The sequence below is a fragment of the Penicillium canariense genome, assembly GCF_028826845.1.
Source record: "Penicillium canariense strain IBT 26290 chromosome Unknown utg000002l_segment0_segment0, whole genome shotgun sequence".
Lineage (NCBI taxonomy): Eukaryota > Fungi > Ascomycota > Eurotiomycetes > Eurotiales > Aspergillaceae > Penicillium > Penicillium canariense.
The window spans coordinates 2439501-2457963 of NW_026622729.1; the positions used below are offsets into that span (position 1 = coordinate 2439501).

At 54.0% G+C, this 18463-nt stretch overlaps 8 protein-coding genes across 8 annotated transcripts; 2 read left to right on the forward strand and 6 right to left on the reverse strand.

The window, feature by feature from the left end:
• Positions 1-148: 148 nt before the first annotated feature.
• N7482_004079 (mitochondrial fission 1 protein) lies at positions 149-702 on the forward strand (the record flags this gene model as incomplete). The annotated part of the gene is made up of 2 exons (XM_056686204.1): positions 149-253; positions 373-702. The coding sequence occupies 2 exons, from the start codon at positions 149-151 to the stop codon at positions 700-702; spliced, it is 435 nt and encodes a 144-aa protein (XP_056544946.1).
• Positions 703-1697: 995 nt separating this feature from the next.
• On the forward strand, positions 1698-3271 carry N7482_004080 (putative RING finger domain protein; the record flags this gene model as incomplete). Its single annotated transcript, XM_056686205.1, has 3 exons — positions 1698-1817; positions 1884-2926; positions 3004-3271. The coding sequence occupies 3 exons, from the start codon at positions 1698-1700 to the stop codon at positions 3269-3271; spliced, it is 1431 nt and encodes a 476-aa protein (XP_056544947.1).
• Positions 3272-3953: 682 nt separating this feature from the next.
• Positions 3954-4643, reverse strand: N7482_004081 (beta-class carbonic anhydrase; the record flags this gene model as incomplete). The annotated part of the gene is made up of 4 exons (XM_056686206.1): positions 3954-4187; positions 4258-4397; positions 4459-4496; positions 4558-4643. The coding sequence occupies 4 exons, from the start codon at positions 4641-4643 to the stop codon at positions 3954-3956; spliced, it is 498 nt and encodes a 165-aa protein (XP_056544948.1).
• Positions 4644-5136: 493 nt separating this feature from the next.
• Positions 5137-6639, reverse strand: N7482_004082 (putative aminotransferase family protein (LolT); the record flags this gene model as incomplete). The annotated part of the gene is made up of 3 exons (XM_056686207.1): positions 5137-5845; positions 5905-6496; positions 6558-6639. Coding segments are annotated over 3 exons (1383 nt in total), but the record flags the coding sequence as incomplete, so codon positions are not given.
• Positions 6640-9089: 2450 nt separating this feature from the next.
• Positions 9090-10427, reverse strand: N7482_004083 (bZIP transcription factor; the record flags this gene model as incomplete). The annotated part of the gene is made up of 4 exons (XM_056686208.1): positions 9090-9217; positions 9268-9743; positions 9794-10294; positions 10345-10427. The coding sequence occupies 4 exons, from the start codon at positions 10425-10427 to the stop codon at positions 9090-9092; spliced, it is 1188 nt and encodes a 395-aa protein (XP_056544950.1).
• A 370-nt stretch (positions 10428-10797) lies between these two features.
• Positions 10798-11007, reverse strand: N7482_004084 (uncharacterized protein; the record flags this gene model as incomplete). The annotated part of the gene is made up of 1 exon (XM_056686209.1): positions 10798-11007. One exon carries the CDS (start codon positions 11005-11007, stop codon positions 10798-10800), a length of 210 nt encoding a protein of 69 aa, XP_056544951.1.
• A 203-nt stretch (positions 11008-11210) lies between these two features.
• On the reverse strand, positions 11211-11897 carry N7482_004085 (YdeI/OmpD-associated family protein; the record flags this gene model as incomplete). Its single annotated transcript, XM_056686210.1, has 1 exon — positions 11211-11897. One exon carries the CDS (start codon positions 11895-11897, stop codon positions 11211-11213), a length of 687 nt encoding a protein of 228 aa, XP_056544952.1.
• A 496-nt stretch (positions 11898-12393) lies between these two features.
• N7482_004086 (GYF domain-containing protein) lies at positions 12394-17109 on the reverse strand (the record flags this gene model as incomplete). Its single annotated transcript, XM_056686211.1, has 3 exons — positions 12394-16380; positions 16448-16844; positions 16997-17109. The coding sequence occupies 3 exons, from the start codon at positions 17107-17109 to the stop codon at positions 12394-12396; spliced, it is 4497 nt and encodes a 1498-aa protein (XP_056544953.1).
• Between the last annotated feature and the right edge of the window lie 1354 nt (positions 17110-18463).

Here is an 18463-nt window from a genome sequence, read left to right on the forward strand (position 1 = left end):
CTATCCATGCTCTCCCACGTACCCTGACCACTTGGCTGACTTGTTGTTGTCCCTGTTGCAGATGCCGCGGATGCGGAAAGGTCCGTGGTCCTCCGATCGCTGTTTTGCGATTCCATTCCCACCTGAATCCAGCGAACTGACTCGAATCATGGGGGCCAGTCCGTTGAAGCCCGCTGAGCTGCAGGTACTTCGGGCACAATATGAGAAGGAAGGTGACTATGTTGGCATTCAAACGAAATTCAACTTCGCCTGGGTATGATATTCGAAACCCCGTCATGACCGTTCAGGCAGTTGGGGCCCGGGCCTGTGCCCCATAGCAAATACTCGTGCTGACCAGTTCTCTCCGCACGTTTGCGGAGAATGCTCTCGCAGGGTCTGATCAAGTCGAACATCCGCTCCGATCAGCAAGAAGGCGTCCGCCTGCTGTCCGAGATCTTCCGCGGGGCCCCCGAGCGCCGACGAGAGTGCCTGTACTATCTGGCCCTGGGTAACTACAAGTTGGGCAACTATGGCGAAGCGCGCCGGTACAACGACCTGCTGCTGGAGAAGGAGCCGGCTAACCTGCAGGCGGCCAGCCTGGGCTCTCTCATCGACGATAAGGTGGCGAAGGAAGGCTTGATGGGCATTGCGATCGTTGGTGGCTTAGCAGTGGCCGCGGGCGTCGTGGGCAGTCTGATTGTCAAGGGAGCCAGAAGACGGTGAGCCTTTCGATTGACGACTGGCGCAGCCTGCAAGCCTGCAAGGGCTGTGGCACAGCCGACCGGGGATCTCCTTGCGTCGCAGGACTCTTTAAAGGTGTCTTCATGTTTTTAAAGACGCCTCAGTGTATCATGTTCATGTGGGAGCTTGTTTCAGGCTGCGCTGGTTGGTTCTTAGCATTTTCGACGGCGTTTACCTGACTTGGCTTTCTGCATACTTCACCTGTCTCTACTCTTATAGTCTTCTTTTCAACGCTGCCTAACGAGCACAGGCAGTTGGTTGCTACATAGCCTGATTTATGCCTAGCGATGGGCGCAGTTACACATAAGCAAATGAACAATTGATTTGAATTTAATTCATCTAATCTTGCATCCCTTTCTCTCTTGGATGTCTTTTTGTGTCCTTTGTTGAACCTACCGACCGGTAGTTCGGTAGTCCTGCGTCCTTTCCAGATTGTTCTGCCGCGCCCTCCTTGCCACTTGCATCACAAACCACCGACAGGCCGCACGCGCGAAGCACAGAACCCCGCTGCCTGGCGCATCCGTCTGCATTGCTATTTTTATGCTGTCGGTCAACGGCCCTTGGAAACCGCTTTGTTTCATTGCCGTTCCGCCGCTCCGCCTTGTCGCTTGTTTCAAGGCTTGATCGCGTACTTGGGGCAACCGAAAGGTCCGACGTCATACCAAAGAGGACCTAGTCGCATTGAACTCGTCGAATCTCGCTTCATTTGCCTCCGTCACTTGCTATTCCCTGCTCCTTTCTGTCTTTGCGCCCGCTCTCGCCTTGTTCATCGACCGAGGCAACTGCAGGCATATTGTTTGTCCGCGCCCTGCCCCGCGGCTGATAAGACCATGACTCGTGACTCCGCGCCTGAACGTCCGGCGACTTAACTTCCAACGAACCGATCCTTTGTTTCTCTTCCTCTCCCTCTTTCTCGGCACGCGCGCTTTCGTTCCGCATCGACACTTTTTGGCATCCAGTGCCATCTCTTGAGAGATATGGCCGACGACGGCGATCGCGTCATCTGCCATGCTTGCGGCGGGGTCTGGTTGCTAGATAGCAGAGACGACAGTAGTAGCCTGGAGTGTCCGCACTGCGAATCTGATTTCACAGAGATTGTACGTGGCATATGTTCTTGCGTTTTTGCTATCCCTCATGCTTCTAACCGCTGTTTTCTGTCGCAGGTTGAAATACCTCCCGATAGCCCTCAGTCCGAACGTGAACCCGAACTCCATTCGCCACCAATCAATCCGTGGGCAGATCATAACCCGTGGACTCGAGAAGAACCATCGGCGTCGCAGCCATCCGGCTGGATGGATTCCGGATCCCCAGGGTACTCTCACCGTTCATATAGATCCCCCGATGGCCGTTTCATGTTCAGCAGCACCACAATTGGGGGCGGATACTCGCCGCGCCAAGGAAATGCTCAGCCGAATGCGATGCTCCCATTGATGATGCAGAGTCTTGATTCTTTATTCCAGGGTCTTTCAGAAAGCTATGATCATCAGGGACAGAGAAGCCCAGCAATGGATCATCCTCGTCACCCCTACGCGGCAGGCATGCGAGATCACGATCCCGTGCAAGATCCGATGCATTCCCGCAGTATAACAGACGAAGACGCTGAACAACGTGAAGGACTATTTCCTCGTGATCCAGATGGCCCGCAGCATATGACGGTCCGCGTGGAGAGCTTAGCCGAGTTAGTGACCCAATTATCCTCCCGTATGAGCGTACTGCCTTTCGATCGCCCCATGGCAATGGTAATTAACGTGCGTCCCCGACGTAACAGGCTGCTTCAAGTTCTCCGAGGGAACATTGGAACGCAAAGAACAATCGGCAGACACGGCGTACGCGCTCCAGTGAGCCCGAATCCTTTCGCCATGCTCTCGGCTTTACTGAACGTGGACCGCAACGGCGACGCCGTCTACTCCCAAGAAGAGCTCGACCGTGTCATATCGCAATTGATCGACCATAACCAGCAAGGCACAGCCGCACCCCCGGCATCGGATAACGCTATCCGCTCGCTGCCCAGGAAGAAAGTGACCCAGCAGATGATTGGATCGGATGGCAAGGCAGAGTGCTCGATTTGCATGGATGCGGTGGAACTCGACACAGAAGTGACCGTGCTGCCCTGCACACACTGGTTCCACTACAACTGCATTGAGGCGTGGCTGAGCCAGCATAACACATGTCCGCACTGCCGGCGGAGCATCGATTCGGCTGGCACGTAAGTTGAATCTGGCTATGTCCTGGTGCCTAGAGGCGCTCCGGCCGAGAACCCACTCAGCTGACGGTATGTTGTAGCACAAGTCCTGACGAAGGCACGAGCGAGAATCCAGGCGTGACACAAGACGGTTCTGAATTCCCTTCTTCTGCTAGCCGTCGACGTCGCTCTTCTCCTTTGGCCTCACGAAGTACGCGCAGCGGTCGGTCTTCTGTGTCGAGGTCAAGCCGCAATTCACCTACCCCTGAAATCGGCGATTCCGGTACACGAAGAGGGAGTCGGGGTGAGAGCCAGCGTGGAGGGTTAACAGGCTGGGTCTGGAGCCGGTTTGGTGGTGGTAGTGGCTGAGATGATGAAGAATATGACGAGTACGATACGCAGCATGCGGGCTTGGTTTTTATTTTCACTTTCGGGAATTCTGCATCCCGGGCTCATTTCATCTGGAGGATACAGGTTTAACTTCTAGCGCGTTCTTCTGTCTTCCTGCGCTTTCATACCCCTTGTGTTTCTCAAGCAACTACGATTCACCACGAGCGGGTTCTTTGTGTGCCATGGCTGGTCCTCGGGTTTCTTTTCTATCGGTGTACATATTGATTTGTTTTATCACAACACCCGTTATACTATGGATTCATTCTGAAAACAAGGACAGAAATGAGTAGGGACCTCTTTTGAAACCCCCCCTCTCTCCTCCCCAATTTCGCGATACAGTTCCTAGGTAACAAGCTATGCGGGTAGGTATCAAGTCCGCTGCATAGCGGCAGAAGGACATAAACGCAAGGTTTTGTCCAAGCTTTTAGTCTACGGTGACTTGGCAAGAGTTCGTTATCGAATACATTGCTGCCTCAAAATGAGAGAGACACGTAGAGGAGGAGTTACGAGCAAGGTATCATAGTACCTAACCCCACTCAGTCATTATCAACGACGAGTTTTATACCCAAGTAAACAGAATACCGAGGCACAATTACGCTGGTGATTATATTCTTTGCATAGAATATATCTTAGAGATAATCGATACAAGAACCACCTAATTTCACTGGCTGCTCCCAACCTTGACAATTTTCCCGGTTTCAACCTCATATAGATAGCCGGTGATGGGCACATCAAGTACAAGGGGGCTCTCCTTGAGAATTTGGATATCATCCAGCACACTTTGCTTCAAATCTCCAAAGGGCAAGAATGCAATGTGATCGGCATTCTGCTTGAGCTCAGAGCGGATTTTGTTGCGGATCACATCATCGGTAAAGGTAAGCATACCACAATCAGTCTAAAGTGCCACGCGTTAGGTCTGTCTGCCTTTATATGTGATCCAAAACCAAAACGTTGAATCGACCTACATGGTGCACAATGATGATCTCTCGGGTGCCGAGAAGTTGTTGCGAGATAACTATGCTGCGCAGCGCATCGGTGACCCGGCCGCCTGCGTTGCGAATGACATGAGCATCGCCCTCTTCTAGACCCAAAGCACGGGCAGTGTCTAGGAGTATTAGTGTCTCCCAAATAAATCAAAGGATACCAACGGTGCCTAGGGAGCCTACCAAGGCGTGCATCCATGCATGCCACTATAGCGACTTTCCTAATATGAGAATAGGTCAGCTTGAATATGCCCGCCCTCCGGTCACAATCTACACTCATACCTCTGTGGCGGCAGTGCTAAATCCCCCTTCTTGAAAGAGGCGGCATAGCTAGCATTAGCGGCTTCGAATTCAGCTGCGACAGACATAGTGGAGATAGTAATGATCAAAGGTGGGGATCTTGAAAGGTACCTTGGGGACCAGAGGATCAGTTATAAAGGGAGCGAACTCCCCCGCATTCATGTGTTCGTAAGAATATGATGTGATCTTGATTGAACCCGACTCTTGATGGCGTGATGGAGCCTGATTAAAACAAAGAGCCAATAGAGCGACTCCGTGGTCATTTGAGTTTTCGTTTCTTTTTGATCTTTTTACAATTTACTAACGGTCATGTTATTAAGCTGCGATGGTGACGACACTGGCCATGCAGTAACCCCATTACCAGAAAATGAAGGCATTTGGCTCCGCAGCAGAGTGAAGCTAATTCAGAAAAAAATCAAAAAAAATCATTATTCCCTCTGTATACCACGCACTCTCAATATCTTCCAAAATGATGACTCGAGCTCGTCATGTGCGTGATGTTAAGATAGCTTGTCCATCGTGTTTGCTCCTGGTCTAAGTTTCTATGTGATTCACGGACAGGTCAAGGGTGCTGAGAGCCTCGACCACACCTTCCGACCACTCGTTCCGAGCAACTTTTTCACACAGTTCGCGAAGAATGCCGCCCAGCCACTCGAAATCACTCTTCTCCAAGAATGTTTGGGCACTCAAGCGTGTCCACAGCCACGGCCCGTGGCGGAAGACAGGCACAAATGTGTCATACTTTGCCATGAGCGTCTCTTGGATCCATCCGAATACGCGCGGAGCGTCCTCAGGCCTGATAGTGACCAGTGCTCCAGATACGGTGGATCCGCCATCAGCAACAGCAATAGGCAAGCGCACTGTTGTCACGGCACATTGGCGCATGTTGCTCGTCTCGCCCGGCTTCAGATCCGCCTCCTGCATCACATCTGTCCCGAGAATCGCGGCGACCGCATCGGCAGCTTCATTGGCGAGATTGATACAGTACGAGATGATTGCATCTTCACCGCCGCAGACTTCTCGGCGGAACTTCAATGCGGCAGGCACGCAAAGGTAAGCGGAGTCATCGCTCGTAGCGACAAATTCGAATAATTCCTCAAACGGAGTCTTGGTTTTGACCGCATTGGCATCTTGGAGGATCGATGAGATAGTTTCTGGTGAATCGGGCAAAGCAATGAAACCCCATGACGTGGGAACCGTTGTGCGGATAAGATGCTGGTTGCGCTTCGGGACATAGAGAACAGCCGCACTACGAGGCGTATACAGCCACCTAGAGATGATATCAGTCGGGGTCTACCGGTGATTATTGCGGATGAAAGGGCTTCATACTTGTGACAGTTCGTAATGAAAAAGTCAGGCTGCAACGTGCTCATATCAAGATGGATCTGCCCGATGCCGTGGGCACCGTCGATCACGCTCAGGATCCCCTCTTCCCGGCAGATCGCCGTAAACCGCTCGAAGGGGAAGCGCACCCCCGGGTTACTAACGATGGTGTCGAAAACAGCCGCGCGAACATTGAGATGCTCGTCACGAGTCTTCTGGACAACCTCACGGAATCGACGTTCAAGTTCGTCCTCAGTAATGGGGTACTGAAAAGACACTTTCCGCGTCTTGAGATCAGAATGCTCCTGTAGTGAGACCAAGCCCATCTCCACAGCATCGTACACCGGTTCAAAATAGACCACAACATCACCTGCTTGGAAATTCAGATTGTACAACACAGTTGCAACACCAGTGGTGGCATTCTTGACAAAAACACATTCCTCCTTGGGCGCATTGAGAATCTCTGCGACACCACGGCGTGCTTCGTCCAGAAGCTCGGTATGTTGTTTCCGGATGTATGGATCGGGTCGCCGATCGGCGAGATCCAGAAAGGTGCGTCGGGCATCATTAACAGCGGCTGGATGCGCACCGAAGGAACCTGGCAGATGAGGATTAACATGGCGTCTCAGTGGAGGGGGTCTCTAGATAGCGGTTCACACCATGATTGAGACTCTTATAAGATGGGTCGAAAAGCCAATGCTTAAGCATCGGCTTTCCAAAAGAAGTCTCGACAGAACCCATTATGTCCAGAAATGCAATCTATCGCTACGGTGCAAAAGAAAATAGGAGAGTGGAAAGTTGAGGAGCTTGGCCGAGAACCTTGGACGCAACCACCGGCGCAAAATGACTCAGCCGGAGTGCCCAATCGGGTAACTTACAGTATGAAAGCAATATCAAGCGAGGTACGGAGCTTCTCAAGACCCTCTCTCGCCGAGAATGAGTCAGCTCTGTTTTTCGGGGCCAATGGACACCGTGGCTTTCATGTCCAGATCCACCAGTGCCGAGCGAAGGGCGTGGTAGGGCGTCGGGAACTCTAATTTACTTGATGAATCCGTTCCCCCGCCAGATCTCGTGCAAACTTCCCGACTGATCAACCCCGAGCTAGGTCGAAGAGAATTTATACTGCACTCCATCTGATCTGCTACACTGTGGCGAAATTGAAGGCCATTCCACATCGATAAACCCCGGATCGGATTAGATACCTTAAAGAATCGCCAAGTGCTGCTACCTATGATAGAAGTCGACGAGAGGCGCACACTATTGGGATCATTTAGGAACTCATTAGATCAAAAACGGATAGTTTGAAGGACTATAGAGCTTCTAAGCTAGCACAAGATATAAGCGTCACGAAAGGGACTATAAGAAAGGAAGAGTACTAGCGGGCCTATGCGACCTCTAGATTGGAACCTTGTTTCCTATCTAGAGTGCGAGTTCGACGGAGAGCCTTATAGTTTGTAGATAGCTAGAGACACCCAATATACCTAAATTAGTCACACTAGAAACCTTACTATCGTCCGATGTTATCGCGTTGAATCGATTTCTCCCTAAGCAATAACCATGCTTTCGCCAAATAGCGGGTATCTTTATACCCACGATCAGCCTCGTGCTGACTTCGAGCGCCTTTTTTAAATAATCCGACGCTAATAAAAAAAATTTTTTGAGAAGACAATAGAGAAGTGGAAAGGTAATGGGCGTGGCCGAGAACCTGGAGGCAACTGCGGCCGCAACATGACTGCTCAAGTCGGTTACCGGATGGGTCGTAATCAGTTACACCCTATCTCGAACCCTCCTTCGAAAAAAAGCTATACCTATTACAGTTACTCGGCCTCGGACCCTCATTCTAGGCAGCCATCCAATACAGTAATTGATACTAGCATTAAAAGATGTACAGTAGCTTCTGTATTCGATCTGGATAGCCTCTACAGTGGGAGACCAAAGCTATTTGCACCCCCGTACGCCCCCCGTCTACCTGTACAAACTATAGGCGCATTACAACACTACTCCTAGCATTCAGGCAATAACACCTATCTCTCAAGGTTATGATGAGAACTGAAGCTGGTCTACTAAGGTTTATGTGGAAAAAGAAATTAGAGGACTTAGCGTGGTAGCAAGTTCGGAGAATATTCGGTGGCTGAAGGACTGATTGTAGATACTTTGGAGCAGCACTGTAGGCTCTCATAAAACGTTGAACCTACAAACAGCCCACATATGCGGTATCTGCTCTGCTCATCTGGAGATGTGGTTGGACTTCGAGTCCCAGTTCCATCGCCCAGTAGCCCTCTACGGAGTGGAGTGGCCTCTGTGAACGAGTTGTATGGAGACAGCACTGGTGCATCATGCTTCCTTGGCTTTCTTATAGAGGACTAGCATCTGCTGAACTGACTTGGTCGAAATCATGCAAGCATTGGACCCCGTTAGAATCTTGAACAAGCAAGCCCAGGTTTGCGAGTGGAAGAAGGATCTGGTCTTTTGACTACTTGCATACAGATTAGCGCGGTTTGAAGTACAGCCGCGAATTATCACTCAAGCGTCTAAGGGGTGTTTTCGGAATCAACCGTGATGATATTATTGGTACTGTAGGAACACGTCAAGTAGTTATGTAATTGAAACAACGTGCTATCATGTAATACACATTTTCCATAACTACGATTAGCCCTTCTATCCTAATAAACCCCTGATCGGATTGGATGCCTGGGATCTTTTCGCCCAGTGCTGCCTATGACAGAAGCCGACGAGAGGCGCAACTCACCATTATGATCCTTCAGGAAGTTCTCATATCAGAAGTGGGCAATTCGAAGGACTGCTATCCGCTTCCACAGCGTGCTCACTGGGTTTACTCTAGTCAGGGGAATCTTTGATATCGCCCATCCCAATGTTGATCAGGCAGTCCTTGGGCCCGCAATTGGTTCTAGGAACGCGGGTATCATATGATGAAGGTGGGGATGGGCCGGGCCATATCACCGCTCTCATGGAATAATAAACGGGAAAGGTACAGAATATATTCGGGTTGGAGGGCTAATGGAATGAGTATGCTCGACCTACTGCTTTACGAGTAATTTTGGGACTGGGAGACCCGGCAAACGGACGTCTTGAAATAATACCAGGTTGATAATCGTTTCACAGGAGCTGACCAGAGATCCGGCAAAGTAATGGTATGAGGAGTAGATGTTATTACATAGAACTATATGGGTTTACGGTATTTCACATGCGACATCAAAGGACCAAGGGTTGTCCGAGGTCGCAAGGCGGATCGCGCTCTCAACATCACGCCTCCGGAATGCTGGCCCACGGCCAACACAGATAGGGCCGTGAGAGAGGACTGGCACAGTGTTAATCAACCGAATAAAGATGACTATCTGGAGAACTCACGTTGAATAAAGCTCGCCACATTCAGTTGCGGTGAGGAGTGGAATCGGGGACTGGCAAGCGGCGATGTAAGATCCTGAATGCGAATCCCTCTTTCTTGTAGAAGCCTTTGCACCCCACTCGCGTCCAACCATTCCTCTGCGTCGGATTCGAGGACTATTTGCCACGTTCGGGATGACTTTGCGAGTTGTTCGTGCGAGTACTTATTTCTCATCGATTGGATAAAGCTGAGGACTTTTGTTCTGAGCTCAATCAAATCTCCGACTTCGTCATGCAAGGCCGCATAGAAAAGGGAGATCAAGCGGTTGCGCTCAGCAAAATTCAATGGCTTTCCGAATATTTCCTGGACACTTGGTTCGTCCCCGGCCGAGTTGATCAACAAGCGGTATCCACGTTCGTAACATTCGCGGACCAGACGATGCGAGAGTGTCCCGCGCCCTTGCTTCATGAGACTGTTGGGAGATACGGTTGTTGGAAGGCTAAAGGGCGGACTCGGCGCGGCTGAGAATGGCATAGTTGGTGACGATACGACGACTCCAAAGGGTAGAGCTGCCTGGTCTTGATAGGGTGGCGTGGGGGGAATTGTTGCGAGAATGGCCATTCATCCAAGAGGGCCATCGAGAATGGGGTCGTGCCGTCGACCATCGGCAACGTATCGAGTTGGGTGAGGAGAGGACTATAGTTCCAATTCAGGTCTGGTGTAGCGCTGGGCTTGAGGAGCGTATTGGGCGTCGCAGGCGTCGCAGGCGTCGCAGCAGCCGGAGCAGCTTGTTCGGGCTCGTCGCAGCCCCGTTTGGCGAGCGAAACGTATTGCTGTGTGATTTGCTGGAACGCGGATGTGACCCGAGGGTGTTTCTCGAGAATATCCGCCTCGAAGAGGAGATTACTGAATGATAGGAACGATTGACTGAGCTCTTCGATACCCGATTCCAGCTCTTGTACGCGAGATTGCAGAGTAGAGATCGTGGTTTCCTTTCGCTTGCGATACGCTTGCTGTGCTACGCGAAGCTGCTTTCGACGTCTCTGGAGACTGTCAGTTGCTATGTTATTTGCTATGTAGTTTCTTTATTGGATGCCCACCTCCGGCACTTGCTGATCGTCCGGCACAGTGCGCGGGCGGCCTCGCTTGCGGGGGCGGGCGGATCAGGCTTCGCTTCGGCCATCGTTGCTTCTGGCGCGAACTCAGGCTGGCAGATTCTCGTGTTATCTAGCAGATCGAAAATGATGTAATGGGAATCTGAGAAACCGACAGGATGGAGGATGTTGAGGTGGTTTATTCATCGTGCCCGAGGGAGAAGGGCCGGAGTGTTGAATAATCAAAAAATGCGCGGCTTCCTTCCGTGGCGGCCATCCGAACTTCCCGCGGGTTTCGACATAATGCATGCTCCGACGTCACGGAGTCTGCTACCGACCTTGGTATTACCGTGGTTTACCAGACAACTGGTCAGTTGCTAAGCTGAAGTAGCGGGACTATGCCAGGTACACGGGAGGTTGGGTGGAATGGGTTGAGGTGGTAATGGGGTGAGTAGGAAGCTAGACGGTGCCGAGTCGCCTGGTGCGCGTGGATCCTCGAGATCGCATCCTTCGGTGAACTGGGAAGCTCATCGCAGCGTGGAGGATGGACTTGGTCCCCTGGACTGCAGGGTTGGCATAGTCTGCCGAGAGAGCATCGACGCCGGACGGCGTAGCAAGATGGAAGACATAGTCCACATAGTCCACACCACGCAGCGAACGAGTCAGCATTGACTTGGTCCGTAAGATCTAAAGCTTGTCTTCTCTTTTCAAGCCGCCCATCGAGAATGGATTGCCATTGCCTATAGCCCTTGCTCACCCTTCCATACATGCAATATCTTTGCCAGTATCTCACACAGCCACGTTGAAATCACCGGCATATGCGTCCTCATCCACGCGCCTTTGATCCATGAAGATAGACTCTTGTACGTCTTCTATCTCTTCGTTGCTGCTCTTCGACTGCTCCGTTTCGAATCAGGCGCACTATCATTCTCCTTACTCTTGCGCTTCTCCGAAGACACTGAAGAGGACGTGAAATCAGCAGGTCGCTTGCCCTCAGCCAACATCTGCACCATATTGTCAATCCTCTTAGCCCTCACAGTCGGAGAGGCCGTCTGCACCCGCCACAAGACCGCATACCGGTCACTCTTATTCAGGGTCTCAAAAAAGGACTTCGCTCCCACCTCCGCCGCCAAAGCAGCCGCCAAATCGTCAGGGACGGTAATCGTAGCTGGGCCAGCATAAGCGCGCTCCCAGCGCCCGTCGGCCTTTGCAGCATCCACGGCAGCCAAACCAGCCGGTCGCATTCGACCACTCTCGATGAGCTGGCTGACGGTGTTCACATTCTTCTGAGACCAGATACTTTTGGTCCGGCGAGGCGTGTATCGCGCGAGCCACCAGTTCTCATCGAAGGCATTAGCACGACCGTCGATCCAACCGAAGCATAAAGCTGTCTCGACTGCTTCGGCGGCAGATACGGATTGGAGGCCGGAGGCCTTTTTGGCAAGTTTGAGGTAGAAGCCGGACGCTGTGGAATGTTCGCGCTCGAGAAAGGCTTCGAGATCTTGGGCGGTGGAGAAAGAGTATATTGGGAGGTCTGATGGGGGCGGTGGATTTGGCATTGAAAGGGACAAGGTCACGGAATGGGAGAATTTGGGAGCGGGTCTTGGTAGATGCTTCACACGTGAAGTATTTGACAGGTATTTCGTTGAAAGATAGCTTGGCGAGAGGGTCAAACCGGGGCGTTTCATGGTGGTCCAGCTTTGGAGGTGGCTTGCTTCTGCGTGAGTGGTAATAGTTCCCTGTGCCGAGAGATCGGCGTCTCAATGCGGTCAGGTCAGCACGAGAGCGGAAGAGAAAAGGCTGCAGAGACGCGATCACTGCGACTAGTTTCTGGCAAGCCTCTACGAATGAGCGGAATACATGCACAAAATACAGATAAATGCTGCTAAAAAAAGGGATGTTGGTACAGACAGTTCAGAGCAGATCAGCGGCACGTAACCGATGGATAAAACCCACGCCCGTCAGCTCAAGCTGGATAAACTCAATACAGCCTCTAGATGCACGCTTTCCCCTCCTCAATGCCCTCGACCCAAAGAGAACCGATCCAAGTCCCATTTACCGCTTGCCCTTCTTGCGGGGAGCAACGACCTTAAACGCGGCACTGCTGTCTTCCTCCTCCCGCTGCTGAGACGAAGTAATGCCGGCCGTCGAGCCCTTCTTGGCCACCTCGGACCAGCCACCGCCGTTCTTCTGGTCGGCAAAGGCGCTGGGGGAGACAGGATCGACAACACCCTTGTCCGCGAGCTTGCGGCGACGGATGAATTCCTCGGCGAAGCGACGGCCGTCCAAGGTCTGGGAGTTGGCGTAGACGGAGTCGGAGATGATTTCGGCCTCGGCCGGCAGAAAGAGGAGTTGCTGAACGAAGTCGTCCACGTTAATGTTGCTGTTCAGGCCCTTGCCCAGGGACAATTTGGCCCACTTAGTGAACTCCTCGACGGCGCGGTTAGGGTTGGACTGCGGGACGCTACCAGCAGTCACAGTGCGAGTCGCGATGGTAGGGCGGGGCTTAGCGACAGCGGCAGGAGCAAGGGGAACGGTTCCGCTAGCGGTGCGAGGGCCAAGGGGGGCGGTGGGGGGAGCCTTAGCCCTGCCGCCAGCCCCGACGGTGGTCCAGGCACCGGAGGAAGCCACAGCAGCGGGCGCGGTGGGGATAGCAGGGGCCGGGGCCTTGCTGGCAAGGTCGGCGTAACGCTTGGTGGCAGACGCAGGAGGGCTAGGAGTAGCCGTCTGAGCAGCGGCGGCGGCGGCAACCGCCAGGCGCTGCTTGCGAGCCTCTTCTTCCTTCTGGATTTGAGCAAGCGTCTTTTTCGCGGCAGAGGTGGTCGGGACCGGCTGGCTCTTGGTGTTCCACGGCGAACCAGCAGAAGAGGGCGTAGCAGGAGATCCAGAGCTAGCCCAGTTGGCCGACGAGGGCAGGCCAGGGACAACTTGGGCCTGAGCCTGGCTGAGACGCTCGTGTTCCGCAAGGAGCTGGGCACGACGAGCGGCAGCGGCAACCTCCTCCCGCTGGGCAGCCTTGCGAGCCTCGGCCTCCTGGATCTCCTTCAGAGAGGGACCCTTGGGCAGCTCGTTAGCATCCTTGGCCCATGGCGCAACGGAAGTGGGGGCAGCGTCAACAGGAGTTTGAGTCTGGGAACGGGAGCCAGCAGCCAGAGACTCGGCCACATTCTGGCGGTTGCGCTGAGCGGCGGGGGCAGGCAGAGGAGACGCAGAGGGAGGCGGAGGGAAGGGCTGCGGCATAGCATGATCAATCTTAGGACCCCAAACGGATTCGGGGGCAACCTGGATCTGTTGCTCTTGCTCCTCTTGTTGCTGACGCTGGGCAGATGCAGCCTTCTGGACCTGCTGTGACAGCGTAAGAGCGGGCTCCGCGGCACCGGTCTCCAGTTCATTCATGACTTCGGTTGTCATGGTCTCGGTATCGGTCTCCAGGGCAGCGGCGGGGTGTGTAGGAAGTCCCTCGGCGGTGCGCATGCCCAGCTCTCCCTCTTGAGCCCTCAAGGCATGGAACTGACGCAGGCGCTCCTCACGAGCCTGCTGGTCAAAGGGATCATCGGGGTTGGCCTGATTAAATTCTTCTTGCTCTTGTTGCAGTTGAGCGCGGTCTTGAAGCATCGACGCTACCTGCTGGGAATGGAGGAAGCCATCCGGCTGGCGTCCAGAGAAGGAACCAGCGGCACCAAAAGCGAACGGATCCTGGCGACCGACACTCAGACGCTCAAGAAGGGCAGGGAGTTGATCTTGGCTACCAAGTTCGGTTCCAAGCATTCCAGGTCCAGGCAGTCCGCCCTGTCGGAGGGAGGCAGCGGCATCGAAGAAACCGGGTAGACCCTGAGATTGCTGCTGTCCTTGCATGGGAGCTTGGATCGGAGAAGGTTGATAAGCGGCAGGAGAAGTGATGCTGCCGAAGCTAGGCTGGCTGTGGAGACTGTGGGCACTGGATTGGTGCTGGAGCTGAGGCTGCAGGGAGGGAGGAGCACCAGGAACCTGCATCTGCTTCATAATAGCCTGCTGCTGAGCAAGGTGCTCCTTCTGTCGGGCCATCAGATACTGTTCCTCCTGCTTTCGTCGCTCAAGCGCATTCTGCTGCTCAGCAGTCAAGGTCGTACCGAAGCTGGGGAAGCTGCCGGGAAACGGAGGCTGAGCAGATCCCTGGGTAGTACCAGTCCACTGGGCGGAGGTAGGCTCCGGGCCATGGGGGATGCCGATCTGGGGAACAAGGAATGGTTCGCGGGAGTTGCCAATGCGACGAACCAGCTGAGCCAATGGTTCAAATTCCCCGTCCTCCAGTTTCTTGATTTGCAAGTCGGGGCTAAAGAATCCAGCCTTGAACCAATCGTGCATCTCAAGACCGGTCCACGGGCCTTGGATGTTGCCCTGCGGGTCGCGGTAGATCCAGCGCATCCGATCCGGCATGACCATAGTCCGTTGCTGGGCAGCCGAAACAGCCCCACCTGGAGTGGGAACCTGTGCTGGGTCGTGGGTGAGATTGGCAGGGAGAGAGCCAACAGCGGAGACAGGGGTCTGAGAAGCAGAGTTGGAGTCAGGCTTGCCTGCCTGCCCGGCCTTCTCCGCTTGCTGAAGATCGACTTGTTCAAAGCCCACAGAATCCGGACGGCCTTGTTCCTCGGCCATTCCAGAAAAGAGAGCGCCTAGTTTGCTTGACCGACCGATGCTGGCCGTACCAGAGAGACCGGCATGCGGGCTAAAGAGACTGCCACCTCCAAGCGTAGAGAGGCTTGGAGACTGTAGACCACCCATCGAACCAAAGATAGGATCGCCGAAGCCAGCCGCAAAGGCTGAACGCTCACGGGTCGGGGTACCGATGGCATCGCTCGAAGGCCAACCAGAAGCCCCGCCAAGGCCCGAAAGACCACCCAAGCCACCGAGACCCGAGAAGGGTCGATTCGCATTAGCACTGGAGTTCTGACTGCGGTCAACCGTTGGAAGATCCATGCCCGAACCGACACGTCTCATCGATCCAAATGGGTTGGAGGGGTCGCGCAGTCCACTGAGGCCGGCGTGCTGCGGGTGCTGAATCTCCGATCCGTCGGTGTCCACATCCTCCGCGTCTGCAGTGCGATCCCCGTGGGGGCTTTGGTAAGGGTTCGTGTTGGTCGGGCTGGTGGGCTCATGTCCCTGGAGTAGGCTGGGAGTGGGGTTCCGGGAATTTTCTTGACTTTGCATCAGCTCGCGGAAACCTGGGATGCTGGAGGTCATGCCAAAAGCGCCGAATCCCAGGTCAGCCTGAAGCGGAGCCTCGACATCTTGAGAACCGCCAAGAGCAGCACTGCCGCTACGAGGCTCATCAAACGGATTCGTCTCACTTCGGCTAGCACGCGTCTTGACTGCGTCTCCCCATGGCGACTGCGAACGCTTATCACTGTCGTCTTCAGCGAGTCGCTCAAGGTTGCCCAGAGACTTGTCCTTCGCATAGGCCGCAATGTCTTCCGAACTGTCCTTCGAAAGAAGACCCTTGAATCTGCTTTCTCCGCGAAGACTTCCAAACCCAGGTTTCTTTTCCGCTGTGGGAGTCGGCGCGGTGTTCGACCCCAACGAGAATGCACCGAAGGCACCCATAGGGGAGAAGTTAGCATTGTGCGAAGCCGACGCAGAGCCCCAGGGCGAGCTGGGTCCCCCCATGGTCGTATTCAAAGGATTGGTGGAGCTGCGTTTCAAGGTGCCGAAAGGAGAAGCAGCTTCGGGGGCACCCTCCTTTGCCTTGTCGTCTTTGTCATTCGGTTCACGGAAATCGGTCTTGCGACGGAGGAGAGACGGAGGAGGAGTAGAGGTATTGGCTTCATCGCGGAAGAAACGAGTGTTGGTTCCGGTAGGGGACATAGGGTTGCCCGTCGAGTCTCCAGTTTCCCGGCGACGAGCGCCCGGGCGGGCAGCGTTCGGGGAGGAGGTGCTGTAGTTATTTATGTGACCCTGAGTGTAAGAGATCGACGATTTACGACCTCCAGTTCCTGTGCCTGTAGTTTCCTTCGCGGCGTTCGTGGGTGGCGGCTTCAGAGGGGAATTGACCGAGGCAGAAAACAACTGCAGGAAAATATTTTTTAGCAACCCGGCACACGGATGTTCGGTTCACGCCAGAGATGGGACCAACCTCCTTCTCGCCATCCGACATATCAGTCAATCCCAAAGGCTCCGCCTGCCCGCCATGGTCCCAACACACCTCGGGCCCTGCGGAGGCCTTGTGGTCATCCCGCTTTCCCCACGCCCCATTCACGGGGGCTGACACGGTGTGAGGATCCCAGTCAGCCACAAAGTAGTCCTCCACGTGCTTACTCAAGGATCCCGCCTCCCGTTGCGCCCGATACATGTCTAGGAGTTGCTCCTTGGAGTATCGGGCTTCCCCGTTCCGCAGCGCACCAGACAGCGTATTTGAGCTCATGTGGGGGGGGAATATAGGTCCCGGAGGCAGTGGATGTCGAGGCAGACGCAAGCTGGCTACTCTCCCGAGTGTGCGAAGGGTTTGTAGCCACCGAGGGGCGCCGGAAGGTCTGCGTGGCGCCGTTCATGCGGGATCGAGACCTGAAGGGCAATCCAAGGTTAGCATCGGATATCTCACTCGCGACGAATTGAGGCTCGACGAGGCAGCCAGAGGCACCGAAATCAAGCCGGTGAAGCACTCAGTGCCCAAGTCCGGGCGCACAGGGCTGTATTTGCATACCATTCTCCACCGGAGCTCCCATCCCCTCTCCGGCTTGCGTCCTGGGTGTTACCAGCCGCAGCGGAGGCAAAACTCGAAGGAAGTGGTGTAGGCATTATGGGTAATAGGCTGATCTGGACGGATAGAGATCCCCCACTAAACAACCGATGCTGAGGAAAAGAGTTCGTCGCGAGACTTTTAGTGGCGGATGTGCGAGTTGTGTGATGCGAACGGGAATGAGAACGCAAAACACGAGAGATGAGGTTGAAAGAAGTGCGGGAATGAGATGAGACAGCGGAACGCTAGTCAAGCCGACGAACTCGAGAGAGTGAGGAGGGGTGCGGGTTTGTTGTGTATGTAGAAGAATGCGAGCGCCAGACTAAGAAGGTCACGACAAGAAAGAAGAGATCGAAACTCGATTTCGCTTGGGTTTCTCCAGAGCAAAAATGGATTTAGCGGGCTGTGGCAATAAGCGGCCCGAGGCGAAAAACCCGTGTATTGGGAACAGTGGGAGTCGCGTGAGGTGCGTGGCCACCCTACCTGGAGAAATTTAATACACAGTAATAGTGTGACCAAAATTACACGTTCCAGCCGCCAGCCACTCGCTGCAGGCCCCAGGAGAGTCCACCGAGTCGTGGCTTCACCCACCACACACATCATTACTCCCAGAGCCCGCTTTTTCTCTCCCTCGATGGCCTGAATCGCCTTGAAGAGGGAATAGCACAGGCAGAGGACTCAACAGCCCCTAGTATTTATAATATTATATGGCCTCTGCTTCTGAGGTTGCTTGTTGCAGGGCACCCAGAGCTCCCAGTAGTGATGATGTCGACTGGCATCTATGCATCCGGTGGCTCGGGTCCAGCAAGCTGTGGGCGTGGCATTACCGGTAATACACGTCTATCGCACTAACCCCACGCCCAGGCGGCCATTGGGAGCCACAACTGCTTTCAAACGGTTAAGGTTGGATTGGATTGGCCTGTTTTCGACGTGTCGTGCGGCCTTTGATGCTGTCGCCCTTGCCGCTTACAGACACAAGAGCACACGAACACGCAGACACACGAAAAGAGAATGAGATCCCTCCCACAGGCACGGAGATACTTGCAGATTCGCTTTATCCCTTCCTCTCTCCCCTCAGGCTCAGCCCCAGCCCCCGCCATGGCCGCGGGATCCGTCCCTTGTTCGAGCTTGGATCCAATCGACCATCGACTTTCCGTTGAGGTCTGGCCTAGATTCTGGCTAGGTTGAGAATTGTTTTTTTCCCTACCCGTCGTCCTGCATAAAACTTATTTGTTGACGTCGGTCCCCTCTCCCGAACGGACTGGTTTGCTCCACTCTAATAGCTATGTACAACAATGCTTTCGACAGAGAATATAGCTGGGCTTTCGACATATGGTCACTCATAGTTTCAGCTTGCAAGCAACATGAAGGGACCATGTGTGAAACTCTTTCGTAGATGTGGCCATCAGCGGC